General features: G+C 40.3%; 1 protein-coding gene across 1 annotated transcript in view; it reads left to right on the top strand.

Annotated features, from left to right (window-relative positions):
• Nucleotides 1-12,867, top strand: part of LOC148363861 (uncharacterized) — a 50,329-nt gene that overhangs the window by 17,634 nt on the left and 19,828 nt on the right. The window contains exons 2-7 of the mRNA XM_088337940.1: nt 6,127-6,320; nt 6,383-6,438; nt 8,995-9,131; nt 9,214-9,376; nt 9,446-9,593; nt 11,105-12,241. Coding sequence (XP_088194066.1) covers nt 6,127-6,320; nt 6,383-6,438; nt 8,995-9,131; nt 9,214-9,376; nt 9,446-9,593; nt 11,105-12,241 — 1,835 coding nt within the window. The remainder of the gene's footprint in view (nt 1-6,126; nt 6,321-6,382; nt 6,439-8,994; nt 9,132-9,213; nt 9,377-9,445; nt 9,594-11,104; nt 12,242-12,867) is intronic.

Raw genomic sequence — 12,867 nt, 5'->3', positions numbered from 1 at the left:
AGAGTGTGTTGTGTCACCCTGACCCGAGTGACATGGTCGCTTTCTTGTGTCCCGTTTCATATGGAGGGACGAAAGCATGACCAAATTGGGTGCCGAGGTGCCTAACTTCTTTGGGTGTTTGGGCATTTGGGTTGGCCATGGTCTGTGTTTGTTCTTTTCTACTTTTTCCTTTTTATTTTTTTTTATTTTCTTTGTTTTTGTATGTGTTTGTCTTGCTGTTGGTCACCCCTTTCGAGGGATATGACCAGGGGAAATAGATAGAATTTTTATCATTATTTTAAAGAATTATTTTTAGTTAAAATAATTTAAATACAATAATTGTGTGCTTAATGCCCAGCGCTATGAATTAAAAGGTATATTGATGATATAGTAGTATTTTACTATATTTTATAAATCTAATTTTATTAAGAAAAATAAAATTATTTTTAAGAGTCATTTTCTGTAAAAATTAGGAAAATATGACAAATAGATTGTATTATGTTAGGGCTGGACAGATTACATTTTGTATTTCAAAATAACCACAGATAACAAACCAAACATTCGGTTAGCAATACGTCAAAATGACAATAAACGTAACAGTACCAGTTAGCTAGCTATCAACTTGTTGCTAAGATTTTTCATTGACTGTTATCAGTATTGTTGGCAATGTACCCATGATATTTTTTTCTTTCTAGTGCTTATTTTGGGTTAAAGGTTTCAATCAAAACAAAATCTAAGTATCTAGATTTAACATTTGTCACCGTATGATGCATACATGGTGCTATCACAATGTGGGAAAATACAATTCCTGGAAATCTCTGGATGTCTTTTGGTTTTGAAAGTCATTTTCTATTTTGTAAAATTTCTGAGGCTTTGGACACAACCTAATGAGTTCATACGGACCTACCTAGTACTAATACGATCACCTCATGTTGAGGTTCTTGAGTTTTTCCTTGCCCTCATGTAGGTTTTAGATCAGGGGATGGTGCAATAATAGTCTGCTGTTTACAATAATCTGTGGTCTGTGGAGCCCTGAGAGACTCTTTGTGATTAAGGGCTTCTCAACTAAAGATGAACTTGACTTGACTTAAAAATAAGGTTAGAATATCCTGGTATGATCTGTCACGATTTTACAAAAGTTGAGATTTTCCCCACTTTACCGTTGATTCTTTTTTATGAGTAGAAGAGAATGTGTGTGTTTGCGTCATGTCTTCCTGGCAGAAGAATCTGACACACCTCTTTTCTTTATTTGTGGAGCTCGTGGGTGGGCCACAGCATGCTGAAGGTGTTCAGAACACATTTTTAGCACCACTTCAAAAGTGCTACACATTATCCCCTTACCATTTTGCGGTACATCTTTAGTGTTTTCGGTGCATCATGGATTTTTTTCTGTTAATACTGTAAGTTACATGGATAAATACGTACTCTGCAGAATTTACAAGGGATCGACCGATACGGGTTATTCAAGGCTGATTAGTATTAAGATGAGGCCGATAACCAATATTTGGAGCAGATATTCATTTGCTCTAAAAGCCTAAAAATTTGCATAAGACATTTTTAATAATGCAAAAAGAAACAAAGAATATTTGTTATACATTAAATAAAACTTTGGCAGGAGACGAACAGGAACTCAGAGAGCTGGTCAATCGTCTAGACAAAGCATCAACACAGTATGGGATGGAAATCAGAAGAGACAATACAAAGGTAGTGACCTACAATGCCCAAGGTATCACCACAAATATCACCATCAAACACAGAGAGTTGGAACTTGTTAACAAATTTAAATATCTTGGAGCTATCATATCGGAAGAGGGGTCAGAACCATATATCATGTACAGGATAGCTCAAAACATAGCTGCACTTGCCAGACTTAAACCCCTCTGGAGGGACAAGAACATGGCAGTGAAATCTAGGATCAGACTCATGCAAGCACTGGTTACTCCCATCTTCCGCTTCGCTTGCGAGACATGGACTCTCACGGCAAAACAAAATCCAGGCCATGGAGATGTGATGCTACAGGAAACTTCTAGTAATAAGCCATTTAGCCCACGTGTCAAACGAAACAGTGCGCAACACCATCAAAGGGTCTTCTTTGATCCATCTGACCCTATTGAGAACTGTTGTCAACCTTGCGCAGAGGGAAACTTCAGTAGTATAATCAGGTCGCAGGATCATCAAGACTCACCAAGATAATTCTCCAGGGCATAGTCCAAGGGGGCAGGAGGAGAGGACGCGCGAAAAAGAACTGTGCTGACAACTTTGCTACAACTCAAGAACAGGCCAGGGACCGTCAACAGTGGAGAAGGCTGTCCAGAGTTGCGTCCTAATGGGTGCCCTAACAACCCATGCGGTTAGGTCATCCGTGATATATACATGAATATGTGATATATACATACGCTGCCCGACCTATTAACGATCGTTCGTAAGTTGAATTTGTTCGTAAGTGGCTTCAGTGCTTTATTTAGTATGTTTAAGGCTTATATACGTATGTTTAAGGCTTGTATAAGTAACCTGTAATGTTTTGTACTAAAAAATAAACATTTCATAAGATAATATCTTCTAATAAAGATAAATCAAGTGAGGTTTTACTTACTTTTTTACTTGCACTGCAAGAGGTCCTGCTCCTTGGTAAAGAGTCGCCGAAGAAAAGCGTTTCGACCATTTTCTCAACCGCATTAAGCTTCTTTATTGCACGTTCGTTTCAAAAGGAAAAACACGCCTCTTTTTTACACTCTACACCAACCGTATTGAATGGATGCACGAGATATTAAACAATAAAAACGTCAAAGTACAGTACACTTTGTTATGATTACACACGAACCAGGAAGTAGAAGCCAGATTTCTTTGGTGTGGATGCTGGGTGACCTCTTACAGGACCACACAGCGTAAATAAGCAATGCAGTACGGTCCTCTACTCGGAAAAAGGTGCACATGATACAAAATCTAACTTACAGCAGTGTCCGGATATTTTGCCGAAAAGAATGGTCGTATCTGCCGGAATCCGTAAGTCGAATACATACAGCATTTGGGCAGCACGGCAGCTTACAGTTCTGAGGTCATGGGTTCAAATCCAGCTTCCAGCCTTCCTGTGCGGAGTTTGCATGTTCTTCCCATGCTTGCGTGGCTTTCCTCCGGGCACTCCGGTTTCCTCACACACATTCCAAAAACATGCATGTCAGGTTAATTGGTCGATCTAAACTTGACCCTAGGTGTGAATGAGCAAGCGAATGGTTTTCTGTCTCTTTGTGCCCTGTGACTGGCTGGCAACCGGTTCAGGGTGGCCCTTGCCCCTCTGCCCAAAGATAGCTGGTATCGGCTCCAGCACCCCGCAACCCCAATGAGGATAAATGGTGCAGATAATTGATGTACAGTGTGTATATATATATATATGTATATATATATATATATATATATATATATATATATATATATATATATATATATATATATATATATATATGAATGATATATAATATATTTAAGGGAATACTGTATTTATAGTCCGGAAAAATCAGTAGAATATGTATATATTTTAAACGGTATTTGTGCCACTAGCTCATCCACCAGCGAGATTGTCGCTGAGAACCTTGAGTTAATTTTTCAAAGCTCCAAATTGTTTTTAGTGACAAGTAAAGCCAGTTCAAATGCAGAGCTAATTCAATTAGGTTCCCCTGTGTAAACCTTCTGGACGAACATCTGTTGGCTGAAATCTTGGCCGGCTGCACCGCGGCTTTGTTTTGAGAACAGCAGGCCAAATGACACAATGATTTGTGTGTGTGTGTGTGGGTGTGAAATGTTTCAGCAAGCACAAGGTTTTGGTTGTTTTATTAGGATTCGTTTGTTTGGTCTATGAAATCTGTGTTTGTGGATACATTTCATAAAGTAAATAAAACCCAATTTAAAAATTCAATCTCAACTGCAAAAGTCACAATGGTTCATTATTTAATTTTTGGGATAATACTGTCAATCGAACCCCCCCAAAAAATATACATATGAATTTGTTGAAACACTGGTTTATAGTTTTGTTTTTTTAAAGTTTGTTTATTTGATTTAGAAACCATTGCTAGGTTTCCCTCAGAAAACTTGCTAAGTCTGGTTACTTTTTAGGCTCTATGTGATGGGTGGGCAAACTATCTGATTTGCAGGCCACATTGGGTTAAAAAAATGGCAGAGGGGCTGGCCAGGTGGAAAAAAAAAAGATTTAATTTTTTTATTTTTTTTAATATATAATATCAGTCAATATTTGGTCTACACATTACAACAAGAAATAACGTACGAATATCAAATTCTTTTATTTGCATTTATGACTAAATATGCACGCAAATATCTACTGTTTCTGTATGTTACATTTTAGTTTATTTTTGTTTATTAATTGGCAATTTCATCAAATTGGTTTTAAACAGTCAAAATTAAAGCAACTTAATATCTTATGTCCCTTTTTAGACACTAAATTAACAATAGGCATATAAAGATGCAAAATGGCTAACTCTGAATGATTTTTCTTTTGCATAAAAATATATAGTTTAACCCCTGAACGATGCTGTAAAATTCGTCTTAAATCTCAATCCGAGACTTACCCAAAGTAAATTTATTGCTGTTCTAGAACTGTTTAGAGAATATAGACGGTTTTTGTCTCTTTTAAAAGGTAACACTCTGAAGTTTTGTCCCAAACAGAAACAATCACTGAAAGTCCTACTAACATTTAGTATTCTCATTGTGAAACACACAGATCACAATCTGAAAAAAACTAAAAATTGTATTTTACACATTTTTCTAAAGGTATGTCACGCCGTTTCCAAAAGTGGCCATTTGGAGACGAACAGTTTACAGCTCTAAAACGTCATGAGTTTGAGAAACCTAAAACCTTAGGAGACTCCAAAACCTCACTAAGTTGTTTACTTTTAAAAAGGAATAATGGGGCAAACTAACAGATTACAACAAGGATCATCAAAGTATACAGACATGCTTTTAGGAGGTTTTTTTTCATCTGTCTGCATGATCATGTGTTATGGAGTAAATATTTTACACTGTTGGATTCACTTGGCTGTCGTAAATGTAGCAGGAGCATGTTTACGGAGAATTGTGTCATCAGCTGAATATCAGAGCACGTTATTGGTGAGCAATACCATCTTTATAGTTTTTGGGTACCTTGTCTCAGACTGATTATAACGTTTCTGTGATAACTTCATTTTGTAATCTGTATCTTAAATCCCAAAACTTATTTCAGTCACAGGTAAAATCCTGAAGAGAAGTCTTTGTTTCTCAACAGTCGTCAAGGGATTAAAAAAAAGGATCAATAAAAACATATTAATAAATAATATGAATACATTATTTGAAAATAGCAAATACAGAAAAATGTAGCCTGCTCTTTGAATGTTAGCCCCGAGCGCAATTTTTCTGGGGATTGGGAGACTCGTGAAAGGACGCCGGACAAGAGTAGCACCAAAACAATACATTTGAATTAGTAGTACTTTATATACCATTATGTAATATAATTAATTTTATAAATATATTTTCTCCATTTGGAGGGCCAGATTAATGAGCATGACTGGCCATGTGTGGCCCGAGGGACGTAGTTTGCGCGCCTCTGCTCTTAATTGGTATTTATTTATTCAGTTTTGATTAAAAAAAGGTACAAGGCAGCCACTTTCTGAGCATTTTCTTTCTTGGTCACCAACATTTTTGGGGTCAAACTTGACGTAGGTCACATAGAAAGAAATGAGCAATTGAATAGATTCATTTGTTAAATGCCATTTATTTATATCTATTCTTATACTAATCGCTAGCTGTTGGCTCGAGCAGTGTACAGTTTTCATCAGTGTAATCTCTTCTGCGCAAACTGTTGAACTGGCATCCGAGCCATGCTATACATGCTAACGCTAACCCGGGCCTACCTCGGCGGTGGTGTGTCCCCTCGCTGTCTGGGAACTTTTACTGGTGATACCATGCTATTCTCAGCGTCTGTTTCCAGGTCTTCAGATGTCGCTAACGCTATCGTTGCGTACTTATTTAAAGAACGAATATGATTCTATGTCGCCTGAAAAGATCCTGGAAAAACCCAGACAGCAATTGTTTAGAATAACCTTGAATGATTCATGACAGAAGATGTATTTATAAATATAAAATTATTTTTCTGTTTTTCCTTAGATGCCCTGTTAGCAGACCTGGAGTCTACGACAACTCACATTTCAAAACGTCCAATTTTCCTGTCTGATGAGACGTCTTACTCCGTTCCCATTGGTGGAGAGGCCCAGAAGGACATCTGCTTTTCCATACAAGGCCCACCCATCCCGTCGGAGAAAACTCTCAACGGAGCACAGGAAACGGACGGAAATGTTTTCGTAAGTAATCGAGATAAACTTCGGTTTATGCTTTCGATTAACATGCGACGTGTTTACTTCAGTTAAGGGATAACGGCAGTCCACTACAAGCTCCTGGAGATGAGGACCATGTATACAGGTAAGACACCTTTTGAAGATAAAACCTAGCACAAAAAGTTAGATTTTGTTTAATCTGTAGAAAAGACAAAAGACCGGGCCAAAAGTACGAAGACCAAAAATAAAATCATACAGAAATCACACTAGACTTTGGCGTCTTTTGTAATCAAATAGCTAAATTGTTGAAAAACGACATGCTGCATTTTGGAACAGAAGAAGATAAAACTAGTTTTCTGTGCAGAAGACGATGCTAATTTTCAGGATAAAAGAACATAACGCTAGCTTTCTGCGCAGAACAGGACATTGCTAATAAACTAGTTTCCAGAGTAGAATAAATTTAAGCTTGTTCTAAATGTTTTATCTTGCAGTGAAATATACTCAGTAGAGCATATAAAACCCCCAGGGTCTCAAACTTGAATTTTTTTTTGTCCTCACACTTTTTTTTTTTTTTACACACTTTCGGTTGATTGCTTAATACAGGTGTTTTATTTCAATAAGTAGACGAGGGAGGGTTTGTGCACAGGACCGGTTCTAGAGAGATTGCAATACATAGGACTACCAGCTCAGTAGCCTAGATGGTAAGGCGCCCGCTTTGAGACTGGGAGGTTCGGGTTCGCGCCCCGGCCGAGTCATTCCTAAGACTTAAAAAGTGGTCGGCGGCGCCCTCTGTTGGCTGCGGCTGCATCGGCTCGCTACAACGGGTCAGGTGCAATCGACATTTCGTTCTGTGTACATTGTTACACAGAATGACAATACAAGGAAATTATTATTATTATTATATTATTATAAAAAGGAGATTTAGATAGATAGATACACTTTATTCATCCCCGTAGGGAAATTCACACTTCCAGCAGTATCGTTGTGTTTAAAAATAAAATAATAAAATAAAATATATAGAATACAAAAATACCCAATGCAACGTGTTGATATAGAGTATTTAAAGTATTTGTAAAGTATTTGAGTGTTGGGGAGGCAGCGTCATGAAGAAGGATGCCTCTCGTCTCAATAAACTGGCGAGGAAAGATCTTTTCTTCCTCATGCCATGAGGCTCTTTAACTCCACCCGGCAGAGTAAAGGCCCACATTAAACCACTCCCCCTACATTGCATATTACCAAATTTTATTGCAATATGTATTCTTTGTAGCACTATCTAGATACTCTATGGAACACGCTACAGTGGGTATTAGCACATCACATTGGGTATTTGTATAGTGTATTCTTTTTGCTTTATTATTGTATTGTTTCTCAGCACAGGGATGCTGCTGGAAATGTGAATTCCCTGCGGGGATGAATAAAGTATCTATCTATCTATCTAACTCTATCTATCTATCTAAATAGTGCTATGGAAAATACACACTGTAATATGCAAATGTGCGGGTGGGGTTTAATGTGGGCTCTTACTCCCCCGGGTGGAGTTAAAGAGCCTCATGGGATGAGGAAGAAATGATCTCCTCAGTATGTCCGTGGAACAAGACTGTGACAGCAATCTGTTGCTGAAACCGCTCTTCTGTTTTGGAGATGATGCTGTGAACAAAATAAGAGTCAAAGCAGGAAAATTATGAAAATAAGTGGGGAGGGGGAGATTGGGCAATGTGGGTTGAACCCCTCCGGTCACGACCCCAGGACCCATCTAGACTGTCCATCTACTGGGGTCTCACAAAATTATATGGGAAACACTGGCTTATAAAATGTGCAATGCAGAGGAGAGTCAGACTTTGTTTCATTCAACTGTCCGACTGTTAGCTTCAAATACTGCTTTGAGTCTACTATGCAAACTTTGCAAGTAGTATTTTTTATTTGCTGTATCCAATCTAAATTGCTCCTAAACTTTAAAAAGTTTGGTATGTGTACATTTCTGTATGCTACCGCTCGAGACAGACACACTGTTGCTCATGTGCGACTCTCAGCAGAGATGGTATCCATGTAGAGATGCTTCACTCTTTTGGAAAAACATCTCATCTCTCATCTCATCAGCTGCACCGCTTATCCTCAGTAGGGTCGCGGGGGTGCTGGAGCCCATCCCAGCAATCATCGGGCAGTGGGCAGGGGACACCCTGAACTGGTTGCCAGCCAATCGCAGGGCACACGGGGACAAACAACTCACTCGCTCAGTCACACCTAGGGACAATTTGGACCGGCCAATTCACCTGAAATGCATGTTTTTGGAATGTGGGAGGAAACCGGAGTGCCCGGAGGAAACCCATGCAAGCACGGGGAGAACATTCAAACTCCGCACAGTAAGGCCGGGAGCTGGATTTGAACCCACGCAGGAGGTTCCTACGACCTCAGAACTGTGCCGCGCACGCGCTAACCACTGCGCCGCCGTGCTGCCCTTGGAAAAACGTGTCTGGCAACAATAGACAATGGAATTCTTTACGGGCTATTTCTCGTATCGATTTTTGCCGACAACATCGACTAATCATTGAACCCATAGTCGTGTGTCAACTACGTTGTAAATCGAGGACTTTTGTTCTTACCATTGTTAGGACATGAAAGCTCTCCCTTCAGATGCTTCAATAATGCCACCTAAAACTGTCTGATAATAAATGGATGCTGAATGTCTCTGATTTATGTGCAGCTTTCCTAATAAGCAGAAGAGCAATGAATCTTCGCCGGCCATGAATCAGTCCTTTGGCAGCAACCTGTCTGAGCTCGACCGGCTGCTGTTGGAGCTCAACTCTGTCCAGCAAAGCCCCCCTGCTTTCCCCGTCGAAGGTTTGCCCTTTACCTGTTTCAATTTAACTTTTTCAACACGACACAATCATTTACAATCGGTATGCCCTTTTCCTGTCTGCAGAGGAGGTAGCCCCACCGCTGCCGGCCAGTATCGCGGTCCAAAGTATTCAAGAGAACGGCGTTCCATCCCAGGTTTCGCCGCTCACCGTTCGGGGAATAGAAGATGTGCGACCGAGTGTGGAGAGTCTTCTGGATGAGCTGGAGAGTTCAGTGCCTTCTACCACGTATGTGAAATTCATCTCCATACAATTAAAGCTCTACGGAATGTTGAACTTGTACCGTTTTTCCCTTAGTCCGACTCCTTTGTTGGTATCGGAGGGGCAGATTGACAGAGAAGAGGAGTCACAAGTACAGAATCAGGCGAGAATGTCAGCGTCTTCTGCCACGCGAGAACTGGACGAACTGATGGCCTCTTTGTCGGACTTCAAAGTTCAAAGCAATGTGAGCCTTTTTATTTTTCTGTTGAAAAACGTCTGTAAGTCCTAGAAAAGGGAACCTTTGATCTGTGACATACAGTTACGCCAGGAAAACAACACCAATCTGTTCTGAGGTGGGTATCTAATAGTAAAATTGGTTTATAGCGGGGATAAAACAAAATCTATGGTAATAAGTTAATGCGTTTTAAATCCCTGGTAACCAATGAAAAAACTTTAGAATAACTGGTGTGTATAAGGTAATATGTATGCTTATGATTAGATAACAATATGAATGTATATACAGGTAAAGGAAAAATTACATTATTATCTTCGGTGTGACATGACTAGAGATGGACGAGTAGAGTAGCAGGTGGATGACGAGGAGAGGGCAAATTCAAATTTGATCTGATTGTAAAACTTCCACTCGTTAACTTTGTTATGCCCTTAGAAGCTTTAATCGCCTTAGTTTAAAAAAAACACCCAATCGTCGATTGGTTATGGCCATGCAAATTGGCTAGTGAAGAGATGAATGCGCCTTCTTGGTACTTCTCGATACTCACAAGCTTCGTTTTTATATTTATCATGTTTCTGCTTTTCCCCTTTAGCATGCCTGCAAGACATAGTAAGTTAATTCAGTACCAAAAAGTACAGTATTGCCTAGAGCAGGGGTGGCAAACAAGTTTGAAACAAAGAGCCGAAATTTTTAACGGTGAGAGTAAAAGAGCCACACCACGCACTGACCTGCCATGACAGACAGACACACACACACACACAATTAAGACATTATTTCCCATAACCCACTCCTTTCCTTACAATACAACAAGTATTGTTTTTGTGTTGATTTCAAGGAAAGTGTCCACCCTCAATACACACAGAAAAAAACTAAACATGAAACAAGGCAAAGAGCCACAGTATATAGAAAATATGATAAGGCAAAGAGCCGCATTCTTATTGGCCAAGAGCCGCATGCGGCTCTAGAGCCACGTGTTCGCCACCCCTGGCCTATAGGCAAAGTCTTTCCGAAGCACAAAAGATTCAGAACTGAATGACTGGAGAGGCATTGTGCGAAGTTATTCAGCTAATAGCATATCGACGTTTTTATGATGTGGTGATGCAAACACATAGCAGAGCAGCATTTTACTCAACGTCGACCAATAACAGATCGGCGTCTTAGAGAACACGTAGACTTATACCTATACATTTTTTGGGCATACAAAAAAAAATTGTTTTTGATGTAGTATAGCATATCTTATTCAAATAGTGAAAATGTTGTAAGGCATGGCCTTTGTAGCCTGGGTCTACTGTACTGGGCTTATGACTTTTGGAACTTACAATACCCATGCTAGTTCCACAAGTTTTCGAAATTCAGGGGACCTAGAATGAAACTTGTTTGTAAATCGAGATTCCCTGAATCCAATCGTAGTTGGTTATGTGACACATTCTTTTCCCTTCTCTTCATCTCATTTTCTGTGTTTGTGGTCTGTTTCTTTTTTCCCTATCATTGTCTTTGTTTCTACGTATACGGGTTACCCTTAGTCTGAATCTCAACTGTCAATGAAACCAGAAGTGGTAGACTCCTCCTATCCTGCGGCCTCAACCCTTGACAATCCGTCTTCGGTCACCCAGACTGAGTCATCTGCCGAAATCGATCCTTTATCGGGTTCCACCACACCCTCCTGCACACCTTTACCTTTGGAACTTCACATAGATGAAGATTATTCAACCACAACCTCTACCACTAGTTCCACTGTCAAGGTTACATCATCTAGAAAAGAAGGCCGCGGTGTTGTCGCCACTGAGATTTCTCGTTTGGAGAGCTTGACCGTTTCAGTTTCCCCCACGCAACTCAATGGAACTGAAGTCGGTCTCTCATCCAGTTTATCAGTCGGCGAAAACTCCACTCACGAAACATCTGTTTCACCAGGAGAAGATTCGAGTATTTTAAGTTCAGAAACTGCTCCTCTGAACCCACAGTCAAGTGCAACTCCGAAGGATCCCAGTCCAGCACCAGCAGATCAAGTCCTTGAAAATAACGAATGTCCAGTAACACCAACAACTCCCGAAATGCTCACGAACTCCACAAGCCCAGTTTTGAATTTATCCAATCAGGTTCCAAGTAGTCTTCCCAAGAGTCCTGTCTTAATCCCAAGTCTTTCAAATCCGGATTCCAAACTTACAAGTCCTGAGACTGTCGTCGGTGTGTGCAAACCGGAGCCTGATTCTAAAAGTAGTGCTCCAAAGATGCTTTCAAAGCTAACAAGTCCGGTACCAGTGCGAAAAAATGAATCTCCAAAGAGTCCCCCTTTAATCATCAAAAAGACATATGTGGTTACAGATGCTAGCAGCAGTCCGAAAGAATCCCCACTTTCTAGTCCGTCTTCCCCTCAAGCTAAAAAACTCTTGGACTTGACATGGCCGTGCCGGGAGCCCGTATTAGATCACGCTTTGGATGAACTTTTATCACCTGACTCTTTTCTACCGGATGCCAACCCACCCTTCGGGGAGGACTTTAGATCTTGGACCGAGGATGAAGAGGCCCTCACCCCGACAACAGAAGCCAGCTGGATCGACGAGTGTTTCACTCCCTCCACCTGCCCGACGACACCGGATGCCACGTTGGATCTGCCCTTGCAGCAACCGTCTGCCATCGAGCGCTTGTCAGCTTCAGGCCAAGTAGGAAACCGGCTTCTGATAATAAGCTGGCATGAATTAAATGCAACTGGAAGGGAGAGGGAAGTCCCTGACTGTCAGTGGCCACAGTTGCATGCAGGCTTTAATCCGATCGGAAACAGAATAATGGATTTGAGGAGCAATTCCAACTAAAAGGGAATAACCCAGGATTCCAATTAAAAGCGTGAACCGGGACCGATGTTACGCAAATAGACGTTGTTTTCTGCACTTAACTTTAGACATTAAATAAAGGATTATTTCATTCGTATCACTCACATAATGCAACGAAGTATCTTGCTAATTTACTTGGTCCAAAAGTGAGCTTCATTGCTGTATGTTTACAAGGTGTGCTCGTATGAAGCTTGCCAGAAGCATAGACTTACACTATATATGAATGGCAACAACAGTGGTGTTTTCTGCCCCATGTCGTCCTCTGGGCATCAGAGATTTTTTAATACAAATTGAGTGCAAGGATAAATAGGTAATTCGCTGATCTACTACATCCCGTCTGTTTACTGTTGTGTTCGTACGTGGCTAGTCCGAAGAGTTACACTGTATATGGTTGGGTAGAGCTGGAATTTTCACCGTAAGGGTAGAAAATAAAACCTGAAGTGTCTGGGAATAATACA

The sequence above is a fragment of the Urocampus carinirostris genome, chromosome 6 (assembly GCF_059441175.1).
Source record: "Urocampus carinirostris isolate Australia breed hairy pipefish chromosome 6, RoL_Ucar_1.0, whole genome shotgun sequence".
NCBI classification, from domain to species: Eukaryota; Metazoa; Chordata; class Actinopteri; order Syngnathiformes; family Syngnathidae; genus Urocampus; species Urocampus carinirostris.
Note: the sequence above shows the minus strand (reverse complement) of the source record. Positions and strands in the feature narration are given on the sequence as shown.